We start from the raw sequence: 25,295 nt of genomic DNA, 5'->3' as shown, positions 1-25,295 counted from the left end.
TTGTCTCTCCTCCATGGAGTACTACCTGGAGCCGCCGGTCCGTCTCAGAGAGGCCCTGGAGCAGAAGGGACTGAAACCAGAATCCTGCGTCACGGGGAGTCCCGGCTCATCGCCACACAAGATGGAGACGTCTTCGACTGATGTCTGCAAAACCAAACATTTCATTAAAAGACTGAAGACTTGAGCTCAACCTAAATAAAAATGAATGTTTTATGGTGCATACATTAACTGTTTGGCATCTCACAGCTGCAGGAGGAGTTTGTACAAGGATCACACTTTGATCTAAGGTGATTCACCTTCAGTCATATGATCAATTATTATTGCAGACATGACAGGAAGAGATGACTTACATGCTGATTCTCTTAGAGTTGAGGCTTCGGGGGTTTGCACACTGCCTCAGACCCCTTTGAGCCCTGAGGAGGAAAAACAAAGCGAGGTCAGAGCAGAAAAGGTTCACAGGACAGGATTTAAAGTTCAAACCCATCCCTTCTAAGAAGCTAAGTTTTTCAGATTGTGTTGGTTTAAAACTCTAGCTTCACCTTGCAACTTTAGACTCCTACATGAAGAGTGTTATTCTTTGAGATGAGTGTTGCCATATAGTTTTTTTTTTCTGAATGTGCTACAGCCAATCCAGAACTGCTACCTGTGATGTTTACATTCAACTGCAATGTCCTGATAGACTTTTTGTGGAAAAACATGCTGAAGTTGAGCTGGGCTCAACTGCAAAGTGCTTTTGTTGCAGCTTCAGCTATTTTTTCTCTTTTTTTTGTGCTGTGAAAACATCAAAGCTGCATATCCTCTCAACAGTTTTTTTTTCCCCATTTTGAAGAATTTCGGTCGTGTGTATTTACTTTTATGGAGCAAAAATGGAAGAGTTTTGGCATTGCTGTGACAGAGACTTTACTGTCTCTTACCCTGAATGTAAAACGGTAATAGCACAATGTTGAACCCATTTACTGCAGTAACATGTGTGAGCCTGAACAGCCAGTTGTGCTTTACACTTTATCACTTTCGGTAAACGTCACATTAAATACACTATTCCAGTTAAATGCGTATGTTTTCTTGCTCAAATGGAGACTAAAAGGGACTTAACTTTACTAGCAAGAAAAGAGAAATGCTTCAGGAAATTTTGTACTAGATTACTAATTGTTCCAAGAAGCATAAGCGTTATTGTAGTGTTTTCGTCTACAACAGGGGAAGAGGAAAACGCAAATAAAAGTAACTCACCAGAAACGAGCCTGACTTACTGCTGGCAATGATGTCGAAAAAGTCCAAAAAATGACTGACATCGAAAATGAGGCCAAGTGACATATATTGTAAACTATGATGCAAAATATTAAGCCATAGAATGTAAATGTTTGAAACAGCATACTTACCTGCAACTCCATCATCATAGTAAGTTGTTTTACCATCCTCCAGGTTTGCCAGCGTACTTCACATTTAGAACTTCTGGAAGAGGTCCAGGGTCCGATTCCCAGTCAAATCTGTCTGCATGGAGTTTGCAAGTTCTCCATACATATTGTTCTTATGGTCCTGAATGCAGGCACTGCTATTTGTCACAGACAAATGAAGAAAAGAAGAAGAAAAAAAACTGCAAACTGATAGAAAAAACACATGGATTTAATTTACTTAACAGTGTACAAAACATGACTTAAGTTGGTGTCGCTCACAATTTCATTTACAGATTAATGTTCAAAGGGCGTTATAAACATAAACAAGACAAATGATTACAATAAGTTTAAACTCTTTACCAAAAAATATATTACTGTGAGGCAAAACCACCCAGAGTGTTTCAAATGGACAAAGTGACCCGTCAGTTCAACCAAAATGATTTTGTAAAATTAATTAAAACACACCAATACCTACAGACACTAAAGATTACAATGAAACTTAAAAACTATTTTGTTTTACTTTCTGTTAGACTTACATTTGGACATATTTGGAAAGGTTGATACATCCTGGGGAAAACTTACAGCATATGTATTTTTTTCATATTTATATACAGCAGAAAGGCACAGCTCATCAAAAGTAAAAGGTAATTAGAAATCGCTCATACTTCTTATCCTCAGTATATAGCCAGAAGCTAAATCTGTGTTCACATACAGGAAATGCACATGCTTCCATCAACATGCAGAATAAGCATTTATTTCTGCAATGTTCAGCTGAATTTTGTTTGCTTTTTTCCCCTTGTTCGTTTCTAACTTTTCTAAAAAAAACAATGATCCCAAATTTACTTCAAACATCTTCTGGTCTCACGATTACCAATGCGTATTTGACACATACCAAAGAGTATTGGGAGCTCTTTGCTGCCTTCTAGTGGTTGGAGTGTGAATGATCCTTGGTTGTGATTGTATACTATTAAGCTGTATTTGAAATAATTTGCTATTAGATCATAATGAATTGCAGAAAAACCTCAGTAGCACTTCAGTTTTAAAGGCCTGTTTAGCCATAGCAGCATCAATAAGTAAACTACATATTTGAGAGTGGAAATGTCTGTTAAAGAACCCCAATACACCTAACACAGCTAATTTGCATCGCAACCTTTATGATACATTAATATCTAGTACTATTTGTTCTGAACCCAAATGGAGATTCCCTACTTAAGTTAGTTTCTCCTGAATATCAAACATTATTTTTCCAGCGTTACATTTGCTTTAGCTTTTAGGAGTTATGTGTTCATGATTCGTATAAAATGTCCACAGGGTTTGCAGTCTGCAGATAAACATGTAGAATCTGCTTCCAAAGAAGTCCACTTGAGGTGATTTGTGTGCAAACCTGTCTTGTTCTTTTAGAGTCGTGTTTGTTAAAAAAAAAAAAAAAAAAAAAAAAAAAAAGAGAGAAACGATTCTGGCATCAGGAAACAAGCGCAGCGCGGGAGAGGCAGAGGAGAAGGAGAGGGCCTGAGAGACGTATAAAAGACGCGCCGCCGCAGTCATTAGCGTTCTCCTGGAAGAACAAAACAGACAGAATGTTGCGTTTCTGTCATTGTGTTCCTTCACATTAAAACGACCTAACAGACATGAAAAGAGTATGTCCGTACATGTAGGTGTATTCAGTGTATTCAGTCTACCCATTTCCTGTTGACATAAACATCTTATTTAAAGGAGCTCTGCGATTTTACAGACATGGCAGCAATCAGGGTTAAAAAAATGTTTTAGTTAATCAAAGATAATGAATGACTTAACCAAGAGACAACTGACCACTTGGATTTTCACACAGGTCCAGGCTGGTTAGACTGGCACTTGACAATTACATTTTGTATAATCTAAGTTTTATAAAAATGCAAAACCAGAATACACGTACATATGGACACTTTATAAACTTCTGCAATAAATAAAGTAAAAAGTATTCCAAACAATAGCTTACTCTACATGTCATATTGTGCAGCAGCACTTGCTCGACAGTGAGGATCTGACCTGTGGGTGGTAGGAGTGGCAGGACTCAGGACGTCTCCGGACCTTCTGGGACCTCATCCTGTCGCACTTAACCGATGCGTTATGTGCTACGTGACTCAGGAAAATATGATAAAATGACAGCAAAAGCTTCAAACTTCAGATTTATGCGAGATGTTATTATACTAATAGATTCCTCTGTGGAATTATTAAAATTAGGAGCAAACCTATTACAATTTAAACTTGTGGTAGTTTGGGGCTGACCAGTTTTTAGGCAACACTTTTTTATTTAATAAAAAAAAAAAAATGTTGATATAAAATCACACAAAGGATATATTTGACTTCTTTGGGCACCAGGGTGATGGGTGGGTACTGCCTGGAGCAGTCACAGTCTCCTTGTACCACCAGCATCAGCAGGTTGCTTTCAGGTATTTGTTGAACTACAAACATTCTGAGGCAGATAAAAAAAGTCCAAAGTGGAAAATAAACAGAATGTCGAGCGAACTCCACAGAACACGAGTGGTAAATGTACGGTAATGCAGAAAACATGTTAATACGCCTGAATGAACTCAACATACAGAGCGTTGCAAAAGTATCCTTAACCTTTGAACTTTTTCATATTTTTTTCATGTTGCAAGAACAAACCTAAATATGTTGATATACAAAGCCGGTAGGGACATAACAGTGTCACAATTTTCTTATTTTTATTTCTAAAAACTGTTGAAAAGTATAAATAATCTCCTCCTCCTTTTGACTGTATGTCATTTTTGACTCCTTGTAATTGTCCTTGCCTGTATGCTTGGCTGCCTTAACAGGAAGTAGGTTTTCATTCCTCTAACTTTATAATAATTCATGCAACATGGGGAGTTTTCCATTATCACTCCCTGCAGAGGAAAACAGACCCACCACTGTTTGCCTAATCTGTCAAGATGAAAAAAAAAGAGAAATCATGTATTTTTTCCTTCCACTACTCTTTGTTGCCTCATCACGTAAAATCATAATCAATATTTTAGGTTTGTGTTGAAATGTGACAAAATATGAACAACAGACATGGATAGAATGTATAATGTAAAAGCTATAACTTGGTTGTGATACCACTATTGTCCACATGAGGGCACTCCCACTCAGTTTGTCTTACAAACCGTTTTCCCTTTTTCAACCAGTTTACCTCCCACCGTTTTGAATCATTGTCTCCGTCTCCCCATCTTGTCATTCAAACCTGTTGTTTCTATTTTAATACTCTCATTCACTTTTACTTTCTTCTATTTTTCGGATGCCTCTCACTCTTTCTTGCACACATCTCTCCTCAACACCCCACCACCTCGTCTAATTTTGATCCCCTCTACTTCTTTCCCTCCTCTTGACACTCTTGTATAAATAGACGCCGATCTCAGTGAGCAGAGCGGAGGAAAGCTGTGGAAAATGGATTTTAGGAAGACACTTTAATTTGACCGGTCCAGGGCTTACAGAGGACCGCGCTGCCATGTGTGTGTGCATGTGTGGATTTTAGGAAGACACTTTAATTTGACCGGTCCAGGGCTTACAGAGGACCGCGCTGCCATGTGTGTGTGCATGTCCGTACACGGCTGTGTGCTTACTTCTGGCACCGTCCGCACTTAATAATGCTGTTGGTCTCCTTGACTGATGGCTCGTAAATGAAGCTCGGGTACTCGGTGTCACATGGCTGCAAGACGTTCCATTTTTTCTTGGGAACATAAGCTAATAGAGAGGCAGAAAAGAGGGGGGTCATTTCTTGATTAGTTGGAAGAGCACGCGTGATCGATGGGCTGAAAGCTCAAACTTTTTAGCTTATTACTGCCGCTCAGATGGAAGCATGCTTCGAACAAACCGAACGCACAAGATGAGATTATTTGAAACCAACAAAGAGGAGCTATGGTGGCTGATTAAATTGTACATGTCTGGTCGGGATTCTGCTTAACTGCTCAGAAATTCCATTAGCTGAGATAAAAGTCTACGCTCGGGTCTTGTTTTGAAGGATTTGGCAGCTGCGTCTGCTCCCACTTGAAAGCCTTATGTAATCTGACACACTAAATTTAATTCTACTTGGAACGTTTCACAAACAGCACATCACACACGAAACACAAAGGTCTGCGGAGCAACCCAGCTTCCTCTGAAACACCTGAGAGCAGGTACTCACAGCAGCTGAAGGATGGTTTAGCTGGATGGATGGATGGATGGATGGATGGATGGATGGATGGATGGATGGATGGACGATGGTAGTTATGAGGAGTTGTGAATGTTTGATACATGAAAACAAGTGAAAAGAAATGAAAGCTGTTATTATACGAGAATCAATTGAAGACGTGCGTCATCCAGTTAAAACCAAATGGACCCTGCAGCCGGTCAGTTGGGTTTACCGAATTTATGTCTACTTGCTGAATGTCAGGATAATGAGGAAAACGTCTTGGAGGATTTCTTTTTAACTTCCATCTAGCTAATAGTTACTCATGTTCCATTGGGAGCTTAAGTGGCAGCTGTGTGCTTGGGATTACTCATGTTGTTTTCTTCTGAATGCAGTGAAGACAGAAACATTCTTAAAAGCCTTCCAGTAATGCGGTCCGAACTGAAGCTGCGTTTTACTCTTGAGTTTATAATATCACATTTATCACCTAGTGCTGTAATGGCAATTTCCTTCTAAAGCGGCATTACCAACACGAACAAATTTTCTCACAGTAATTATTAAACTGGTAATTGTTTTATTTCTAATAATGAACGCTTTAAATAGCTTGGAAATGTCAAGCTGATGGCATGGCGTAGTTAGCTTCTGATATGTTAATTTCCGACATTTGAGTGAAATGGAGTCACACCTGTGCACCTCAAACACACAACTACCAAAATATCAGGAAGAAAACTGTGAGCCTCCCCCAAGTCTGGTCCTTCTTGTTCAATTTTCTTAATTAAAACGCATTTAAACTCTACATTTTGTTTCATTTCAGTCAATGTTAGTCGCTGAGAAAAAGCTACATCACTTTTTTAAACATTGAGCATAAATCTGGTTTCAACTGCATTTCTCTAAAATGCTCCATTTCACCTTGCAGTTACGATGAAGATGAAGTGAGTATTTTGAGTGGAATGCAAATAGCAGCAAAATGACAATGCTTGTTAAGACATACAAAACAGTTAACATGGGAGATATGGTACTATTCCGAGTCTGTCCTTAAGGTTGTGTAAGACATACAGAAAGAAGATATGGCAGGAATACATGGAAACCGAACCAATTTTCAGGTCAGCGTGAGCTCACCGTCAGCAAAATGCTCCGAGTGCCAGAAGCTGCAGAAATTGAACTCCAGTAGAAACCTGAAAGACGAAAGAGAGACCACAGCAGATTGCAGACAGATCAGATGGAGAACTCAAAAAACTGGGTAATGTTTTAACATGGAAGTGACAACTAAATACGCCTTCGTGGCACATTTCTGTTACCTGCTTTAAAAAGTGTCATTCAAACAAACGAAAGACTTTTCGAAGAGAAATCTATAAGTCAGTATTTTTAGGTTTGAAAAAGTGAATCTGATTTCTGTGTCGCTAACCAATAAGCAAACTTTGCTGTGCGTTGACGGTTGGGAGCAGCCAAAACTGTCGCCTCTAGCAACACTTACAGAAGGACGTTAGAGAGGAACCACTTCAAAGTTGAAGCCAAAGCATAGAATGACTGTAGAGAGAGGGGGTGGGGGGATGAAGTTTAGTGTAAAAGTGACGGGATTCTTGTTTGAAACTTATTAATGAAGACTGAAGTCATTGAACTTACGCTGAGAAGTGGGCGGGCGCTGCTGACAGAGTGAGGGTTGGTCTTACACATGGCCTGGTAGTCAAACAATGAGACCCTGGAGGAACACAAGCATAACATGAAAACAGTGTTGAGATCTCAGCATCTTTTAGCGTCTTTTATTGATTCCCTGACCGTCTCCAGGCACCAAGCAGCACTACCAACTGCAAGGAAAACAAAACAAACAAAAAAAGTCAGACGAGGAAAAAGAAAACAACCCGGTGGATTGCTTTTATTTTTTTCTTGCAAGGACCAAAAATGTTGCGACTGAGATCTGATCTCTGAACATGTAAACATCTGACCTGATGTTGCCTTTTCTGGCAGATTCTTAATAATCCATAATTAAGAACATTTAAGTATTTTCTAATTTTTTTATTGTAAACTTTACAATAAGGCGTTTATAGTGAAGAAAAAGGTCCAGATTACGGAAATGTACCAATACTGTGAAATCTTCTAGGTAAGATGTATACACATTAATATAGACAAAACCCAACTAAATGGAATTACACAATTTCTCCTTGATTTTTAGCTCCTAAAATACATTATAGTGCTCCATACCAATAAATAATCACCTGTCCAAAATCTGTCCACCTGTCCCTGATTTAACATTTGAGTAAAATAAACTGTTGTGTAATGCTGCATACTCCTCATTTTGAATGTGTGAGTCGGGTTTTATCCAAGAGGAAACTGTCCTTGTGCCATTGACCATCTGCACACAAAGTACAGTGGACCTCCATGTATTGTGTTTCTTAAGAGTCTTTGTGAAAACAGGAGCTCACACCTGTTATCTGCTCAGTAACAGCAGACCGAGAAAAATGACGCAGCGCTGTCTGTACTGTGCTTTAAGCAGAGAACACACGCTGGATTTCTGCATATCCTAAGAATTAATCCTAATTTATCAACAGTTTGACTTTGATAGCATTTTTTTTTACAGGGAACTCCACTTTTAGTTAATTTAAGTTAAAGGGGAGAAACACATTTCTCTTTTTATATTAAGCACAAAAATGTCGACTGTTTGCCATACTATTGCTCTGACAGGATGTTAAGAAGTAGATTGATGATCTGTGTTTTAACAGCACTGTATGGCCAGATGCATTTCCCACATTTTTGCATAAAATTAGAAACAAAAACAAACAGGAGGTAATCAGAAGCACATTCTCTCATGGACTCCTGATTGCGCCACAGCATGGGGTGACCTAATTGTCCTAATGTACTGTGACAGCCGAACAAACGTTTTTTTTGACAACTTTTCACCACACGCACGATAAACCGCCTGCAACACGACTGTCTCATCAACCAGGCAGCCAGCAGATCGGTTCCAGTCCGTACCTCTTAAACATGCCCATTTGGATCAATGTGGTCATCACCGATCCGTCGGTTTCGCCAAAGAAACGTCCCGCCTGTCAAGAAAAGCAAACTGTTACTATTAAATAAATTCCCGTAATCATAATAATCTGACAGTAGGATTGTAAATGTTTACGCCTCACCGTGAACTATGATTTAAACTCTCTTCATGAATTGTTTTTTTTTTTTTTTTTTTTTTTAAATAAAGCCTTACGAATACTGCCAGCTGGCTTTTTACCGAGCAATTTAAAATCCTAATGTCTTTAGGTCTTATTAACTTGCCATAATTACATCAATTACAGTACACATTTTAAATTAAGACTAAACTGTAATAATTGTAGGTGTAAAAATGAAATGATTATTGTTCCCATCTCCAGAACTGATTGCTATTATGTAGAAAACAACATATTAGACGTAAGACGGTCCAACAAAAATCCAACGTTTTCAGAGCCCACTTTCTCTTTTATGTTCTTTTTTTGTTCTACAACAATCAAATTGAAACTATGATTTTTTTTTTCTTCTATCTCCTTTATTTTTTTACTCCACTGTCTCTTTTTAGCGCTTGCGTCAACTACTTGAGTTGGGGAAGCAACTGAAATAAAACAGGCATGAAATTATGTAAAAGGTTACATCACTCCAGGAGGTCCTTGAAATGAGCTGTTTTTTAAATATCTTGACCTTTAGGCTTTTTGAACCTCAGGCACTGAGAATGTTTATGAAGAAAACGTGAATAGAGACCTATACCTGTTTGTTTTTTCAACTTTTTAGGACAATAATATTTTTTTATATGGTCTAACAATAGTTGTAAATCAAAAGGAATTTTTTGTTTCTTGTTACAAATTGACCACTTACCCTGTCCCTGAGGGAGAGAAGCATCCCCACAGCATTATGCTGACACTACAACCATGTCACATTGGTTGGGTAAGGATAATAAGACCTGTTAGTTTGCTGCCAAAAAAGTTAAATTACGTTCTCACCAGAGCATCTCCCTCCGCAAGTGGACATTTACTAATTAAATGATTGGTATCTGTTTAAAGGGGGAAAGATGTGAACACATGCTGCTTTTCAGATTTTGATATGCAAGTAATTTTGGAAATCATGTTTGATTTTTGTTCCAACACTCTGCTGCTGTATCACATAAAATCTCAGTAAAACACATTGAAGTTTGAGGTTGTAACATGACAAATTAACACTTTCATAAGGGCTTCCAACAGCAGCGTCGAGGAAAAAGGAAAACTACTACCGACCATGCTTACCGTTCTAAAAAATAGATGCAGGCAGTTTTTTGGGCAGAATTCTGCAAATTGTCTTCTCTTTTCAGCGCAGCGATAACAAACAGAGTCAAAACCTCTCAAACGCTCAAAGTACGACTCTAAAAGCCCGTTAATGTGTCAACTTACGTCGCTGCGCTGTTTAGAAATTAGGACAAAGCCATTATTGTCAATCACGTAGCACTCGATGTCCTGATACAAGAAACGAGAGACAGAAAAACAAATTACTTTTGACAAAGACAGATATATTCCAAACAAACGTTATTAAATCTTTCTCAAAAACACCAAGAAAGTCTGTGCTTTAGCGGCTAAATAGAGCAGATATGCAAACTAATTAAGAGTTTTCTGCCCTGAATAATATTCATATAATCTTCCTAAGTCACATAACTAGTGTACTCACAAAGCTGTCACAGCGAAGAGGACAAACCCCCTCTATGGAGGAGCACTAAAGAAAACAAACAGAATCTGCTGTAATTTCAGGCAAACAGATAAATTTCAGCAGCAAAACTCATGAATGCGCTGATGTAGGAGTGTAATCTATATGTATAAGCGAGAGGACGGCGTGCCTGCGTTTAACGAGGACATCTTTTAAACACATGCTTCTGTGCGTGTATTTCTTCGAAGGCGCTAGGCTCAAACGGGTCGACAAGTGTCTGAGTATGTGCGAGAGGAAAAAAAAAGAAAAAATAGTGTCATATGAAAAATAGTGTCTGCCTTGGTGAGAAATTGTTAATTTTTGCAAGATGCGACAGGAATGTCTACCTGAGATCGACTGCTGAGCATCTCGTTTGCGAGTAGCAGCTTATTTTGTTTCCGTGCATCTGCGACTGTGTGGATGTGTGCCGTCTGTTTTATTAATGTTGTGAAGCCGAGTTCACGGAGCTCAGCGGGAAACTGTTGATTTGGTTGTGAAGGGAGCGGAGGGGTGGAGGGGAGACTGCTGCCGTGGAAAATTATGCACATACTTACGTCTGTGTCATTCGGCTGGGAAGAAGCAAAGAAGAGATGGAAGGAGAACATCAGGGGAAAGAAAATGACATTAGATCAGTTGATGATACTGTAAATCAAAGCAATAAATAGACTGTCAATGCTTCCGTTTACTGTTGAAAGAAATAAATGGGTTGTCGCATGTAATGTATAAAACCTTTATTTTCACCGTTTGACGATAAATCGGTCTTAAATTTCTTGCTTTAGATCAGATAGGGCTACCAACATAATGAGACTGTATTCTAGTTTACATAATAAGATTATTATACCTTTAAGCAACTTAGGAAAGCCCAGATGATAATGCCAAGACTTTATAGACTTCTGATTGATATATGATGATTAACAACTACTGCACTTGAAAAGACACAATTCCTTGTGTAGCATCATAGAAAATACAAAACTGTAGTATGCTTAATCCTCTCAACGCTGTGATTATTCCTGTTGCTTACACACTTTTTCCTTCCTACTGACTTCCCACTGAGGTGCCTTGATATAACACTCTGCAAACAGCCGATTCGTTCAGAAATTTCTTTCTGTTTCTCACCCTCTTGCTTGAGGATGTCAGTGATGGCCTTCTGGACAGAAGTCAGGTCAGCAGTCTTACCCATGATTGTGGTTTTGAGTAATGAACCAGGCTGGGAGTTTTTAAAGGCCTCAGGAATCTTTTTCAGGTGTTTAGAGTTACTTTGTTGATTCAGATGATTATTTTTATTGCTCGTTCAGAGAACCTTTTCATAATATGCTAATTTTTTGAGACAGGGATTTTGGGTTTTCATGAGCTGTTTGCCAAAATCATCAAAATTAAAACAATAAAAGACCTGAAATATTTCAGTTGGTGTGCAATGAATCTAAAATATATGACAATTTAATTTTTATCATGACATTATGGAAAATAATGAACTTTATCACAATATTCTAATTTTATGACCAGCACCTGTATATAGGCATGGTTCAAAACGTGGGAAAGAAGTAGTGGGTTATAATTCTAAAAATACGGTACATTTAAAAATTATGTTATGCAACATTTTAATACACCAAGACACCAAATTTTGTGTTTTTACTGTCAAAATTACAAGAAATATGCTTGAAAATTTCACTCTACATGAACCTTTCTGGAATGAATTATTTTTTTCTTTTACCGTTTCACGATATTTAATCTTTTCAGCGGTACCTGTAGTTAATAATGGTTGCTATGAACATCTGCGTAGCATAACATGAGATCATGGAATGTGCTGATTTTACTGTGTTGATTTTGTAACAGTGTTAAACATGGGTTGTTTACATGACATTTTAGTATTTTAGTACTTAATGTGACATTAATATCCAGCACGTTGGGTTCAAACTGTTCATAAATTGTGTTAAATCAATCGGAAGGCATCATGAAAGTGTGATTTTTATTTTACAGCATTATGTCAAATAAAATAAATGAGTTAATTTTTGATGTCTTCCAAAACCATGAACATGTAAGGAATAAATGTACTCTAATAAAAGGTTGGTTTCTAAAAAAAAATACTACTTTTACATGTTTTGACATATACCAGAGATGTTCATAAATATTTAAATCAACATAGCTGCAAAGAATGAGTGAAAGTAGTCTATGTCCCTACAATATAATAATAATAAAAGAGCAAAATTACATCTTAAAACTTTTCCTTCAAGAGGGAAAGTTTGTTCTTTTTCTCCATTATTGACCTGCTCATATGTCAAAAAAAAAAAAAAAAGCACTAAATGGTCACATCTCATGTCTTCAGCACAATGTGTGGGTTGGCGTCTATGGACAGTATGTCTTTGGCATCATGGTCAGGTTAAACAGAGCATGTCGAACTGTGAATGAAACAATTTATCATCCTTTTCAGTCCTATTACAGCCGAGTGTCAGTCTTTCTCTCAGCCTCCCATCGCTGCCTCCTGGGATGGGGAACAATTCAGTGGACGGAGAGCAACGGTGGCGTGTCCCCCGCTACAACACAGGCAAACGGTGAGGCTTGATGGGAAATTAAAAGGAAAATGGACTGTCTCATCCAATTAATTAAAGGGGAATTAAAGGATCAGTGTAAACACACTCGGTTCCAGTTTTATTTCCATGTATCAATATTCGCAGTGTAATGTTATGGAGAATTTCAAAGTGGCTTTTGATTGAGACGGCATAAAGTCCATTAATGTATTGGATATAATTAATAATATGCAGGAAAACTTAATGACTCATAAAAATAATCAACATTCTGCCATAAATTTTCAGAAGTCTGCAGTGGTCACAAACACAAAGACGAGTTTTTGCGAGTATTAATATCCTTGCAATGTTTGCTAAAATTACTGCATATTGCATGTTTTAGTGATATCATGTAGCCCCAACAAGTATCTTTAAAAAAAATACACTTTTTGCATCAATTATGTCAAAATATCTATTATCTTAACAACCCTGGTAGAGTTGAGACATACGTCCCATGATTACAGGCGTAACTGCAGCCAAAAAAGTTGCAATAAAATATTGACTAAGAGGGGAAGAGCACAGACAAAAATCTAATTTTGGGAGGTTTAATTGTAAAATTGCATATTTTTTCCCCCCCACTTGACCAGTATGTGACAAAACATAACAAAATACATCAAATTTTGTTTTAATATTAGAATAAAATTGATATTTAAGAAGATAGGAATACTCTCCTTTCTGCCTGGTGATTGCTATAAATTGGGACTGACCGCATGTGCAGTAGCGTAATCCCTGATGGAGCAAGAGCAGCATCACTGCGCGCACCTATGCGTTTACACACATGGCCGCTGGTCTAACAAGCACATGCAGTGAGTGCAGAAGCCTTTTGAAAGTACATGACAAGATAAGATGATTACGTAAGCTGGCTGAGGGAGGATGAGAGGATGGAAGAGAGGAAAAGGGTGAAAACGAATATATGAAGGAAACTGATTAAAAGAAGAAAAGTGTGGAAAATGTTGAAGAAAAAGAGGGAAAAAAATTATGAAGAATTGTAATATATTTTTTCTTTCATCAGACAAACCGAGTAAAAAAACAAGAACACTACATTGCATCACAAACAATGTGTGTGTGATGATGGACGTAATAGATACTTTGGCACAGATGGTAGAGCATATGCTCCCTGTTAATCTGACACATATTAACACGAACAGACACACGTCTCTAACACACACCGATGTATGCAAACAGAAACACGCTCGCACCCCGACACACAAACACAAACATCCCCACACGCAGAGCCTCGCTGCAGGAGCTATCCATCACCTAATGGCCAGCCAGAAGCTCTAAATGGCCTTTTAACTGCTGTCATTTACAGCCACGGGAGCAGAGGAGAGGGAGCAAACCATCAAGCACCTGCTACTGCAAAAAGCGTTACGGCAAATTAGGCAAGTTCTCCCGGTTCTCCTGGAGGTGTGGAAGGTTGCTCACATCTTTCACTTACGGCTATTTCTGCGACTCCCAGCGGAGCGTGCATCACTCTAAACAGTTTCCATGATGGAATCTAATCTGGACGTATGCTCTAACAGCCGTGGTGAGCACTTATTTATCGGCGAAAGCAGTGAGATGAAGCACTACATTAGGCTAAACTAGATCTACATGTTTTAATTATCAACTAATGAGGCAGAAATTACTATTTTAATGGACTAGTAAATTATTTGATTGGATCTTTTAATAAGTAAAAGTAATAATGGACTTATATATCATAGACTTAGTGGACTTTTTAGTGGATGATTATTGATCTAACTGAAAAACATTGATTTAAACCAGGATACCAAAACAATAATCAACATCTGGAACTTCTTGCGGGACTAAATTACACATTAAGTCTCATCTTAAACATAAATGTACTAATTTTTTCCCCTCATTCTTTACCATAATTAACCGATATGATTGATTTTTCCCAATTCCTCTAGCCACAGTTTGGCCTGACTTGTAGAATCATTTTAATTCACCCTGCATGACAATTTCAAATAGAGTCGGCCTCAAAGTTGCGTATATTTTTTGAAGCAACAAAACAGGGGGTTGGAATTTAACTGTGTTTGTATTGCACAAACACTCTTCAATAAAAGCAATTAATGTTACAATAAAAAGTTGTCATTAAAGCCAGCGCAATAGACTCTACCTTCAATATTCTACGAGGGGAAAAATCAAATTACCACCAGAAAAAAAAAAAGCAATAAAGTTAACATTTAAAGGTTTAATTTGACAACAGAGCGGGGCAACTCCAGAGGTCTAGAAATTGCTTCGTTCCTTTCAAATACTGATAGTTATTTTTTCAAACTGGTCTGCTTAAATTCAGTCTAAAAACTCTATATTTTAAATGATGTTTGTACAAAGAGGGATGCTGCTTTTTTTGAAAAATAAAATGAATAAATAGGACTCTTTTCTTCAGCTGGTTTATGGAGGTATCGGGGAAGGAAATGGAAACTGTATCAAACCTGACAAGAATTTCTTGTAAAGATGTTTAGCCAAGAATGGCTCCTAAAATCTTAATAATCCACATTAGCATAAGTCTTCCAAAATATAAGTTATTTTGAGAAAATAAAACAAAACAAAAAATAAGCAACTATAGAGATGTTCAAATCTACTGTTCTGAATGAACAAGTTATACTTTTTGGCAAGTGAATAATAATTATTAAAAAAATACAAAGAAATTCCTGTAATATTAAAATGTGAAAACTTTAAAAATAATAATAAAAAACCTTTTAAAACTCACTAGAATAAACAACTAGTTTTCACCACAATAAAGGACATAAAATATACTAGTCTTGTGCTTTCTAATTGCTAAAATATCTGAAAAGAAGCAACAGGATGCCTGTATGTCTAAACTTTAAATAATCAGGTAAATCTAAAATATGACTAACAGAGGGCATTATGTACTGGAATGGTGGATGAGTTGAAGGCCTTAGCACAAAATGCAATATCCAACATGATTGGTGCCACATCCAAAATATTACTGACAGAGCACCATCTGAATGGTCTTACCTGTGCAGCGATGGTCCTGAATTTGGATTCAAGCACCTCCAGAGTCATCTGAACCCCAACAGCTGTCAATACAAAAAAAAAAAAAAGACACCAAAAACACAGATCAGTTTTGCATAATTACAGAAGCAACTCTTCACAGATAGACTTTAACATAGGCAGCGGCAGCATTAATTTACTAATAAAGCAAGAAAAATATTTAAGAGGTTGATAAGGTTGACATGGAATTAAACTCACACGACGCATACATGAGATCAAAATTGTGAGTAAAGTAGTTGGCGACGAATACAGGACACAACGATTCTATACAAAACCAAAAAAACTGTGAAACAGCCCTTTTTGATTCTGTGCGACTAAGCCTAAGACTAATGATGAAATTTATATATTAATAAATGTAAGAAGGATTTTGGACATTTATGGCTTGTATTTCAGAAAACAGAATGATGCTTAGAAGACTACCCAGACCCTTAAAAAGATAAAAGTATATTCAATATGTACCGTTAGGTTAGATAATACCTGCCATTACTCGGCACGCAGAAAAAGCAAAATTAAAGTTTTTAGTCGGGCACTTCAGAAAGAGAACATTAATAGCATTATTAATGCCCCAGCTCTCAGGTTGGATGAGTAGAAGATGTCTTTTAGCGGAGATCAGCCCTGAAGTCAGAACTCAACTTATGAAAATCCTTTTTACAGTCGCCGGCCTTCAGAGGCTCCGCAGCGCTGTTTAAAAAAAATAATAAAATCCTATTCTTAGCCAGAATGTGTTTTGAGTGCATGTGTGTATCCAACGCCTCCACTACGCAGCCCTCTCAGTCATAAAACGCAGAGAATTAGTGTCCGTTTGAACACATGTCCCACGCACGCGCAGGAATACACACACAAGGGCGAAGCGATTGCTTATGTCAGCTTAGGGTTGTATGTCTGTCAGCATTTCAGTCAGCCTGGTAATAAGGAAAAAAACAAAGAAGAAGAAGAAGCCGTAATTGCATAAGTTCCCAGTAGACACATATTGTATATACCACCCACGCACATACACAGGAAAATACACATAACGCTGCGTGAAAAGATATGACTCTTTGTATTAACATCAGAGACTCAGCGTTTTCCTCCCAGTGTGCCCTGGGTAGCCACTTAAAAGCCTCTCCGCTGATTACAATACACAAAGCTCACATCTACGTCCCCTTACAGACATATACTGTCGGAAATTTACTGTACACATCCCACAAGCTCAGTAACACCGGTTCAACACTTTTAAGACATTAAGGTATATACAGTAATCTGCAAAATCCCTTTTGAGAGCATCGTTTAACCTAATACGTGCATTACTTTGGAGACATTTTAAACCATCTCTAATGGCTTTATTCTTTGCTTACAAGAAGCTTTTTTTAGTCGTCAAGGCTGACTTTATCAGAGACTCTCAGTTTTTGTTAGAAAGTGTCTTCTGTGCCATGGGAAAACATTCAAATCTCCTGAACTTTTGCACATGTTGTCATGTTACAATCACAAACTTCAATGTCTCTACCAGCTTTTTGTATCTGGAGGCAAAAACTGTCCATTTCCTCGTGCAAAATAGATCAGCTTCGGTCAGATTGGAAGAAGAGGCGTGTATGTAAACATCAGTTTTCAAACAAATTAAGTTCTGGACTTTAACCAGGCCATTCAAAAACATGGACGTGCTTTTATTTTAACGGGTCCGTCGTAGCCTAGTTTTTAACTCCATGCACGTTCTAAACTCATATAAGCTTCCCTGTCCCTGTTGAAGAAAAGCCTCCCCACAACACTGACTTACTACAGCAGGGACGGACGGTGTGTTATTTTTCTAGATGATATGTAATCTCTCTATTCTGCAAGGGCCAAATATGAGGATTGTAAGAGTTATAGTTGACTTGACTCTACAAACCACTTTCTGGTACAACGTAGAAAATGACATGAGTAGCAAATGACAAAACTCAAGGAAGGCTAATGGCTTTCTTGGAAGAAAAAAATACTAAGAGGTTTTTAATGTATGAAAACGTTTCTAAAGTACAATATATTAAAAGATGAACATACTAAAAAAAAAAAAAGGCACCAAAGGCTTTTTCCTTTTGTACTTTCTCTTGCAGCATTAGTACAACCTTTCAAAACCAAGCCTTTTTTCAGGCATTACTCACGATTCTTTTATAGCCACCAAGCATTTAAATTAAAAGCTGTAGGAGGAAGATTTGTCCTGAAAACATCACTTTAAATTATTTCTTTTTAATGCCACTAGGTGATGAGTTTTAGACTTGTCTTAGTAGAACCACATGCAGATCTCATTTGAGAAACGAGGCAACGGGTTCCATCGTAAGATGTGTAGTTTGGCTAGTCTTTTCCTGGTTCCTCCCCTCTGTGTCCTCCTTTTCTTCAATCTTCAGAAAATCACGGCTGTAATCCGCCTATAATCAGGAAACGGTGTTTGATTGGAGGGTTGTTTATCTGCTTAACTTTTCCATTAGGGCTAGACGTTTTATGCCTATAGGGATAAAAATTCACAAGTCATTAAAAGCAAAAAGGTTCACATTTGGTCTGTTTTTGTCACCAATGCAGAAAATGAAAGAGTAAGACTTTTATTGTATACGTCCACCTCCATGGTGATGTTGACCCTGAAGTTATCCCCCTCCACTGTAATCTCAGATTAATTGTTCAAAAGGCTATTAAAGAGGGCAGCAGTAATCTGCCGTCTTTCCTCCTTTGAGTTAGAGGCTGATGGGTCAAATCTAATTAAAGCCAATGCTCTGATCACCTACCATGAGTGTGTGCACGCTGCAGCGTTTAAAGCTCTTTCTGGTGAATATAAGTGTGCTAACATTGCTTTCAGGTGTGAAAACGTGTGTGCTTGCAGGCATATTTTGTGTACTCCCACTCTGAGGCACAATTGGCTGCCAATCACAACTGAGAATATTTTTTAACAGAAAATGAGCTAATAAAAAAACAAATACAAATCTTTGGAGACCAGAGCTGGAGTTAATTGGCAATTTTACTAGTGAGACAGTGACTGGAGAAACAAAGGCGTCTAAATATTGAACAACGTGCTAAAAGGAAAAACAATGGTTTTAGTAAGACTAGACAATTAAAGGCTGACCTTCGCTGTATTTTTCTTGTAGGATACTTGTCCTGCCAATGCATTATAAAGTCAGTCAGGCGAGAAAAAAAAAAAATGTTTCTAGAGACCAGGATCTTTAAAGAAATCTCAATTTAACAACTCATACAATTTGTTTATTGTAAGACAAAATTTAGTTGGATTGGAATCAGGTTTCAACGTTTTCAAGAAGTGAATTAATGCCTCACTTTTCACTGCAACTCAAGGATTTTTTTTTTCCAATTTAACTGCATCGTCTTTTACAATATAACCACTCAGTAGCCTGGAGTTGGGAAGGGATGGACTCTTTTTCCTCCACATATTATATCATATTATGTAATTAATAATCATAAAACCGATCCAGTGTAAAAGCCAAAGTCCTCGCCATTAGACTGACTCGCTATCGTAACCTTAAACCAACCCAACTCTGTTTTGCGGAAAACAGAGTTGGGTATTTTTAGATGGCACTAGATTTTTTTCTTTATAAGCTTGACGGTGAAGAATGGAGCAAGAGATACGAAGGTGGTTTCAATATGCAGCTGGCTTTTCATCCTACACACTGATCCTCTGACATTAACCCAGCGTTCGCATTCGGGGGGATCTGTGCAGCATGGAAGCCAAAAACGAGTGCTACTTCATGTTCACACATCATTAAACCTGTTTGTGTGTGTTTGTGTGTGTGGTGCTGAGGTTGCACGGAAGGTCAATTTGTGACAAATGACTGGTGTATGGAGCGGGTGCTGTCGTATAGCCCTGAATACAGATTAAATATATAGAAACACACACAGACAGAGGCACAGAAAATCAACACACTGAGGTGGAGGTCAGTTCATTCACATATCCCACACACTATAAACAGGAGTATGTATTTAGGGTGGATGTGTGAGGTTGACACAAAAGTGTTCCTATATTCGTAAAGCGGCAGAGATTCACATCTGATGTGGAAGAACCTGCAAACAAATTTACCCAGACATTTACCCAGAGCTACAATGACACGTTTTAGACTGGCCTAGCCAAAGTTCAGACCTAGATCCTTCTGAGAAACTGAGGCTAGATGTGGAACAATGATAGAGACATCTCTCAAAACGAGGAAATGTCAGAGGGGCTAAATACAAATGGAGCCCACGCTTTTCACTTGGTTGTTGTGCAATAATTTGAAAATCATATCATCTATCACTTCGACGTTCTAATTCTGCTGTATCAAATTCCAGTTTGAGGCTGCGACATAAAACGAGTGAAAGGCACTGTACAGCAAAGATGGAGGTAAAGAGAAAGTAAGACTGCAAGCAATTATCTGCAGGAAGGTCAATGCAGCACTGATACTGTAATCACAGCAACAGATTATCTGATGGATTTAGTCAGGTCAAATAGATGAGAGAAGAAACAAGACGGACAAAACTGATAAAAAGCAGAGATAAAGCAGGGTAAATTAATTTTACTGATGTTATGATTTGGATGTTTTTTATTCATATTCAATGTGGGCTTTATTAGTAAAATTTCCATCACAGTAAAACACCAATTTGTCATGTCTTGACTTTTGTCTTTGTTTTGAATGCAGACTAAAAAATGGAGTAAATGTTAGAAATGTTAGACCAATGTCTGATAGGTAAGATGACTTTCCTTTAAATGAGATGACCTCATTTACTTTGATGTATCCACAGATTAAATACATCAAGTGGAAAAAGTCATGCAGCTCTTCTAGTATGTGTAATAAAACGCAGTGCAGTAACTCTGCATCTAATATTCATAAACACAGGTAATTGCAGAACTAGCTTGAGATAAAGTTTGTCTTGCTACAGTAACAACTTAATGTTATCTTGATAATGTTTTTTTTAAACGTATCATTTTAATATATAAAACTTGCTTTCTTTTAGAATTATTAAAAACCTCAAAAATGAACAAAAGCAAGAAGAAAATAGTTTCTTTTTTTTATATAAAATAGGACAAAAAGTCCTAATTTTTAGATCACTGAACTGAATCCTATGGCAACAAATGCCATATAATTACAATTATAATGAAATAACCTCTTTATGTCCCGGTTGTGCATAACTTTGTCTGCTAAAACAATAAGCAGGATAAAATGTTCCCAACAGTAAACTGCTTTTCAACAATATCATAGGTAGATACTTCACCTTTATGTTTTGGGTCATCAATGCATCATTTTAAGAAGAAGAAAAAAAGCTAGAAAAAAAAAAAAGACCACACTAAACTAGTAAAGACTTTACTTACTTCTGAGATTTAAGAAAACTGTCTTAGTATAAGTATTCCACTTCTACCTAAGCTCTATGCCTCTTTTAAGATAGAAAAAAAAGACTTTCTGAAAAGATGCTTTGAAAAACCTTTTAGCCTCACTTGAAATCCTAAAAAAAAAGCGAGTGTGTTCTGTTTGAAGTGACTGTGGGCAAGAAGATTACTGTTTATCTCAACAGATGTCATTGTGTCTTCTACAATGTCTCACTCCTCTCTGTTTGCTCTGCGGTACACACACAATCCAACACATCAAAACTGTCAACGAGACGGTCGGATTGAAACAAACGTGCGCGGATGATAAGCTTTCTGGGTTACAAATGCCATTTGTGCTCCGTTTGTGTCTGTCAGGCTCAAAAACACATAATTACAGTTTGTAGCGGCAAATGTCATCATAATAAGAAGATGGAAGAAGCAGTTCAGAGCACTGTGTCTTTTCTCTACTCCTGAGTACAATTAAACCTTTGGACTTTCTTTCTTTGTGCCTTCTTCTTCAAGGTTTCTAAAGGTTATGCAAGTTTTTAGCGACTTGCCTTCATGAAGTGATAATGCTCCAGCAATTACCGTAGGTTACCATGGAAAAATGGGACATTTTGTGAAGGTAAAAACAGTATGGTTTCGTAAAAACAGAGGGGATTGGAACAAAGCATAGTGCGGTAAAGTGGCTCAGTCAAAGTCTAAACGTCAATCAAGCTTAGAACAAGTAAATCTTCAAATATTTCAGTCTAGGGGGGCCACACGTTTTTGATTTTAATTCATGAAAAAATATATTGTAACAAGGTTACATACTCACCTGTGCTACTGTAGCTCATAAAACACCAATAAAATACACCAAAGCTTGTAGTAGAAACACAAAAACATGCATAAGATAAAATATCCACTACGTCAAATTCATATTTCTTTGAAAATGTGCAACTATTATGTGGAAAAGGAGCAGAACATGTATATGCTGAGCAGACAGACTCGCTTTTTAATCATTTGACCTCAAACAATTAAGCGCAACCTTCCAACCTCAAAGTTGCACAGGACCACACACGTTGTGCAAAATGCTCACGAACCTCGGAGGAGTTGACAGAGGCTGCACTGACATCATGTTACCAAAGCAACAGGCAGGAGCGAGTGGATTGGGCAAAAATGATGATGACTCAACCTCCCTCCCTCGTCTTCCTCCGTCTCACCGTGCTCTCCTCTTCTTCATAGACAAGTCTCTCACTTTATCTTTTCGGACATCGAGGATGCAAACCCAGACACGTGCCCAGGCACAGGCATGCCGTAGTCATGAAATGAAAGTGTAGACTGTAATCTTTCTACAGAGCGGAGTGCACCGAACTCAAATTTCCAGAATAAAATCATCATACATCAGGGCTGCTTCTTTTCCTTGTTGAATCCAAAAGTCGTGTTAAGCATGAATCTGTGGCGAGGAGACATGTAATGGCACAGGAGCAGAGTCGAACGAGTTAAAACGATGGCCTGTTTCTTATAAATGGAAATAAATGCTGTTGACATTCAGTCTATGTGTGGACCTTTTAAGTCGGCGGAGCCTACCTCAAGTTAACCTAGTTTCCAAGCCCTCTTGAGTGGCCCTGTTGGAGGCGCACTCACTAAATCATTCATAGTGGAGAGACGAAGAAAAAAAGAACTTGTTCCTGTGTGTCTGTGTGAGGGATAAAAACATGAATTTAGAATGTGGTATGCTTCCTTTATTCTCAGTCAAGGAAGACGATAATTTATATATCAGAATTATTTTGTCAAAGAGCCAACAGGATTTCAGTTTAGGACATTTTGGAACGATTTGGTGAGAAATCCAATGACTGACTGAATCTTTAATAATGTAAATGGAGAAAGAATTTGCCAGTCATTGTGTATCTTTTAAATTTGTGATGAAGCTTCTTGCTTTACGTGACTTACCTGAATTGCACAAAGAGCAATCTAAAAAAAACCCAACTCAACAACCCAACTCAATATATTGCACCTTTATAGTGGATTCAATCAAACAACTAATGATATTTTAAAGGACAGATTTAATAAAGCACCTTGTCCAGCTGATTAATGACTGCTTGGGATAAAAACTAATAAAAAAAAAATGCAGCAGCTCTCGGGTAGATACCTACCAAACTTAAACTCTTGCAGTAAGTCCATCTTTAATTAGAACAAGATTGAAAATACTGACACTTTTTCTGAATTTGAGATTTATGTCATACATTTCCCACATTATTTTCAATATTACACTTTTCTTAAGTCAGAATTCCCAAGTTTCTGCTCTCATCTTGGATGGTTACCATTTGGTGTGAAAATATTTCGTGTAAAAAGATTGCACGTGTTAAAGATCAACCTTGCAGGGCAGGATGCTTCTCCAAGTTTCTCCCCGTCTCTCCTCTCTCCTGACTGCCAACTACTTTCTTTTCTTCTCTGGGAAATGCCTCTCTTGTCTGGCTTTTATGAATTTGGTGCCTTTCAAAGACGGTACGAAATCGCCAGATTTCTGCGGCTCTCCGAGTGGGTTTGTAAGCCCGTGTTATTTTCTTTCATAAAGCAGGGAACAGGGAAAGGGAAAACGGTCTCAAACTGATCTGCTTTTGGTGGCATATTCAAGCTGCTGTTACCTTTTACTTATCAGGTTTAGATTTCTCAACGTAAGACAGGCTACAGTGGCCTGTCTAAGGGATTTACAAAAAATGGAGGATGGAACATGTTTGGAGGTGAATGAGCTGCACTGATTTTTAAAGGTAATAATAAAAAGTTTTAGTTGGTCTAGATCTAATTTTAAACAGCCCACAGATTTTGGGTGAACTATTGTGTGTTTTTCTATGCAAACATACTGTAAGTCTATCCATCAACACTTAACTGTGCCCAGGATTGGGATGGTGGCCTCATCCCTGCAGAGATTGGACCAGAGGAATGCAAATTTTGAATAAAACTTTTGCAGCAATAAACCTAAAGTGTAAACCAATGAACAGAGAGTAGCTTGAATCCACTTGGCAATTAAAGGAAATTGCAGCCTGAGGCTAAGGAATCGATTAAAGGTGCACTACATTCAAGGAGTCAAGTCTCATTCTAATCCATGAATTTGTCCATAATTTGAGCTATGCAACATTATTCTGATAAATAAAAAGGGGATAAAAGTATTTAAACATATGTATATGTATCTTCACTTAAACCATTGTTGGCTATTTTGAATATGGAGCTGTTCACTCACCATGATGGCAAGTCATGAAAAAGTGACAAAAGTGAAGAGTGGTTCAAGCAACTCTTAGGTTGGAGCACTCGTATATAAAATCCTCCTGTGTGTGTGTGTGTGTGTTTGTAAAAAGATGGATGACTCTGAGCCACTTCCCTACACAGGAACCTACGGTAGTTGATACAAGTGTGTCTGGCCAGACCTGGTGTTAATACGATGCCTTGGGTGAATTCATCTTCACTGACATCCAATAGCAGAGCAAATTACAGAGCAAAGTAGGTGTATAGTTGAGTAAAGAGATAAAGGAAGAGAAGCTTTTCTGAAGAGAGAGAAAAACAAAGAGGAGGTGACTCTCCTTTAACGAAGGCAGCAGAATGTTTGCAAATTTATACACCATCAATATTGTTGGCAACGGCAAGCAAGGACTGTGGGGATTTAATCGAGGAGAGAAATAAACCGATAGCCCGAAATGTTGGGTAATACAATGGACGGCAATTGGAAAAGTTAAAAATAAGCTCTTTTGCTTTAGATGATTGGCACAAATGTTTTTCCATCACATAGTTCCTGCATCAGCGATGGAGCAGAGCTGGCTTTAAAAGCTGCCTTGGCCGGAGGTCTCTGGCACTTCCAGATGATTTCTGTGCCAGAAGCGCCGTTTGCCAATAACCAAGAAAAATTAACATATTGCTTAGCTCAGCTTTTATCAGGCATAGCTTGAATACTTATCTTTTTTTCCCCAAGTCTTACTTCTTGACCGAATATATCTTGCAAAGCTCCAAACCCGAACATAAACATATTTTTCATGTTCTCCCAGCTGCTTTATTGTGCCCACGCTTGTAACCACAGAACAAAGCAGTGATGTTTACTTCAATAATTGAATTTGACACAAAAGACGACGTCCATTTTGTGGCTTAGAAGTCAAAGCAGGAGCTTAATAATAATGAAGACAGGCTCACATGAAAGAGTTTTCTTGTTCCGTCCACTCATTACTCGGATTGCTTTCAGGTTACATCACAGACAGCTGTCA

The 25,295-nt window shown here is 37.9% G+C and overlaps 2 protein-coding genes across 9 annotated transcripts in view; one reads left to right on the top strand and one right to left on the bottom strand.

Annotated features, from left to right (window-relative positions):
- LOC103146501 (N-acyl-phosphatidylethanolamine-hydrolyzing phospholipase D-like) overlaps positions 1-684 on the top strand; it is a 3,933-nt gene extending 3,249 nt beyond the window's left edge. Inside the window, 2 exon segments of the mRNA XM_007564450.2 lie at positions 20-80; positions 83-684. Coding sequence (XP_007564512.1) covers positions 20-80; positions 83-141 — 120 coding nt within the window. The 3' untranslated portion in view covers positions 142-684.
- Positions 685-760: 76 nt separating this feature from the next.
- cacna2d4a (calcium channel, voltage-dependent, alpha 2/delta subunit 4a) overlaps positions 761-25,295 on the bottom strand; it is a 78,950-nt gene continuing 54,415 nt past the window's right edge. For 5 of the 8 annotated variants that reach the window (XM_016677624.1, XM_016677623.1, XM_016677618.1 and 2 more), the window contains 11 exons: positions 15,750-15,811; positions 10,761-10,775; positions 10,192-10,236; positions 9,921-9,983; positions 8,506-8,576; positions 7,159-7,234; positions 7,010-7,062; positions 6,655-6,710; positions 5,551-5,571; positions 4,991-5,111; positions 3,536-3,843 (listed from right to left, as the gene is read on the bottom strand). In XM_016677624.1, coding sequence (XP_016533110.1) covers positions 3,678-3,843; positions 4,991-5,111; positions 5,551-5,571; positions 6,655-6,710; positions 7,010-7,062; positions 7,159-7,234; positions 8,506-8,576; positions 9,921-9,983; positions 10,192-10,236; positions 10,761-10,775; positions 15,750-15,811 — 749 coding nt within the window. In that variant the 3' untranslated portion in view covers positions 3,536-3,677. Of the gene's footprint in view, positions 2,947-3,416; positions 3,500-3,535; positions 3,844-4,990; positions 5,112-5,550; positions 5,572-6,654; positions 6,711-7,009; positions 7,063-7,158; positions 7,235-8,505; positions 8,577-9,920; positions 9,984-10,191; positions 10,237-10,760; positions 10,776-15,749; positions 15,812-25,295 lie in introns of those variants that run through there. The other 3 variants (XM_016677622.1, XM_016677621.1, XM_016677625.1) reach the window with 2 other exon arrangements.

Source organism: Poecilia formosa, unplaced genomic scaffold (assembly GCF_000485575.1).
Source record: "Poecilia formosa unplaced genomic scaffold, Poecilia_formosa-5.1.2 Scaffold159, whole genome shotgun sequence".
In the NCBI taxonomy this organism is placed as follows: Eukaryota; Metazoa; Chordata; class Actinopteri; order Cyprinodontiformes; family Poeciliidae; genus Poecilia; species Poecilia formosa.
This window is presented reverse-complemented; position numbering and strand designations above follow the sequence as displayed.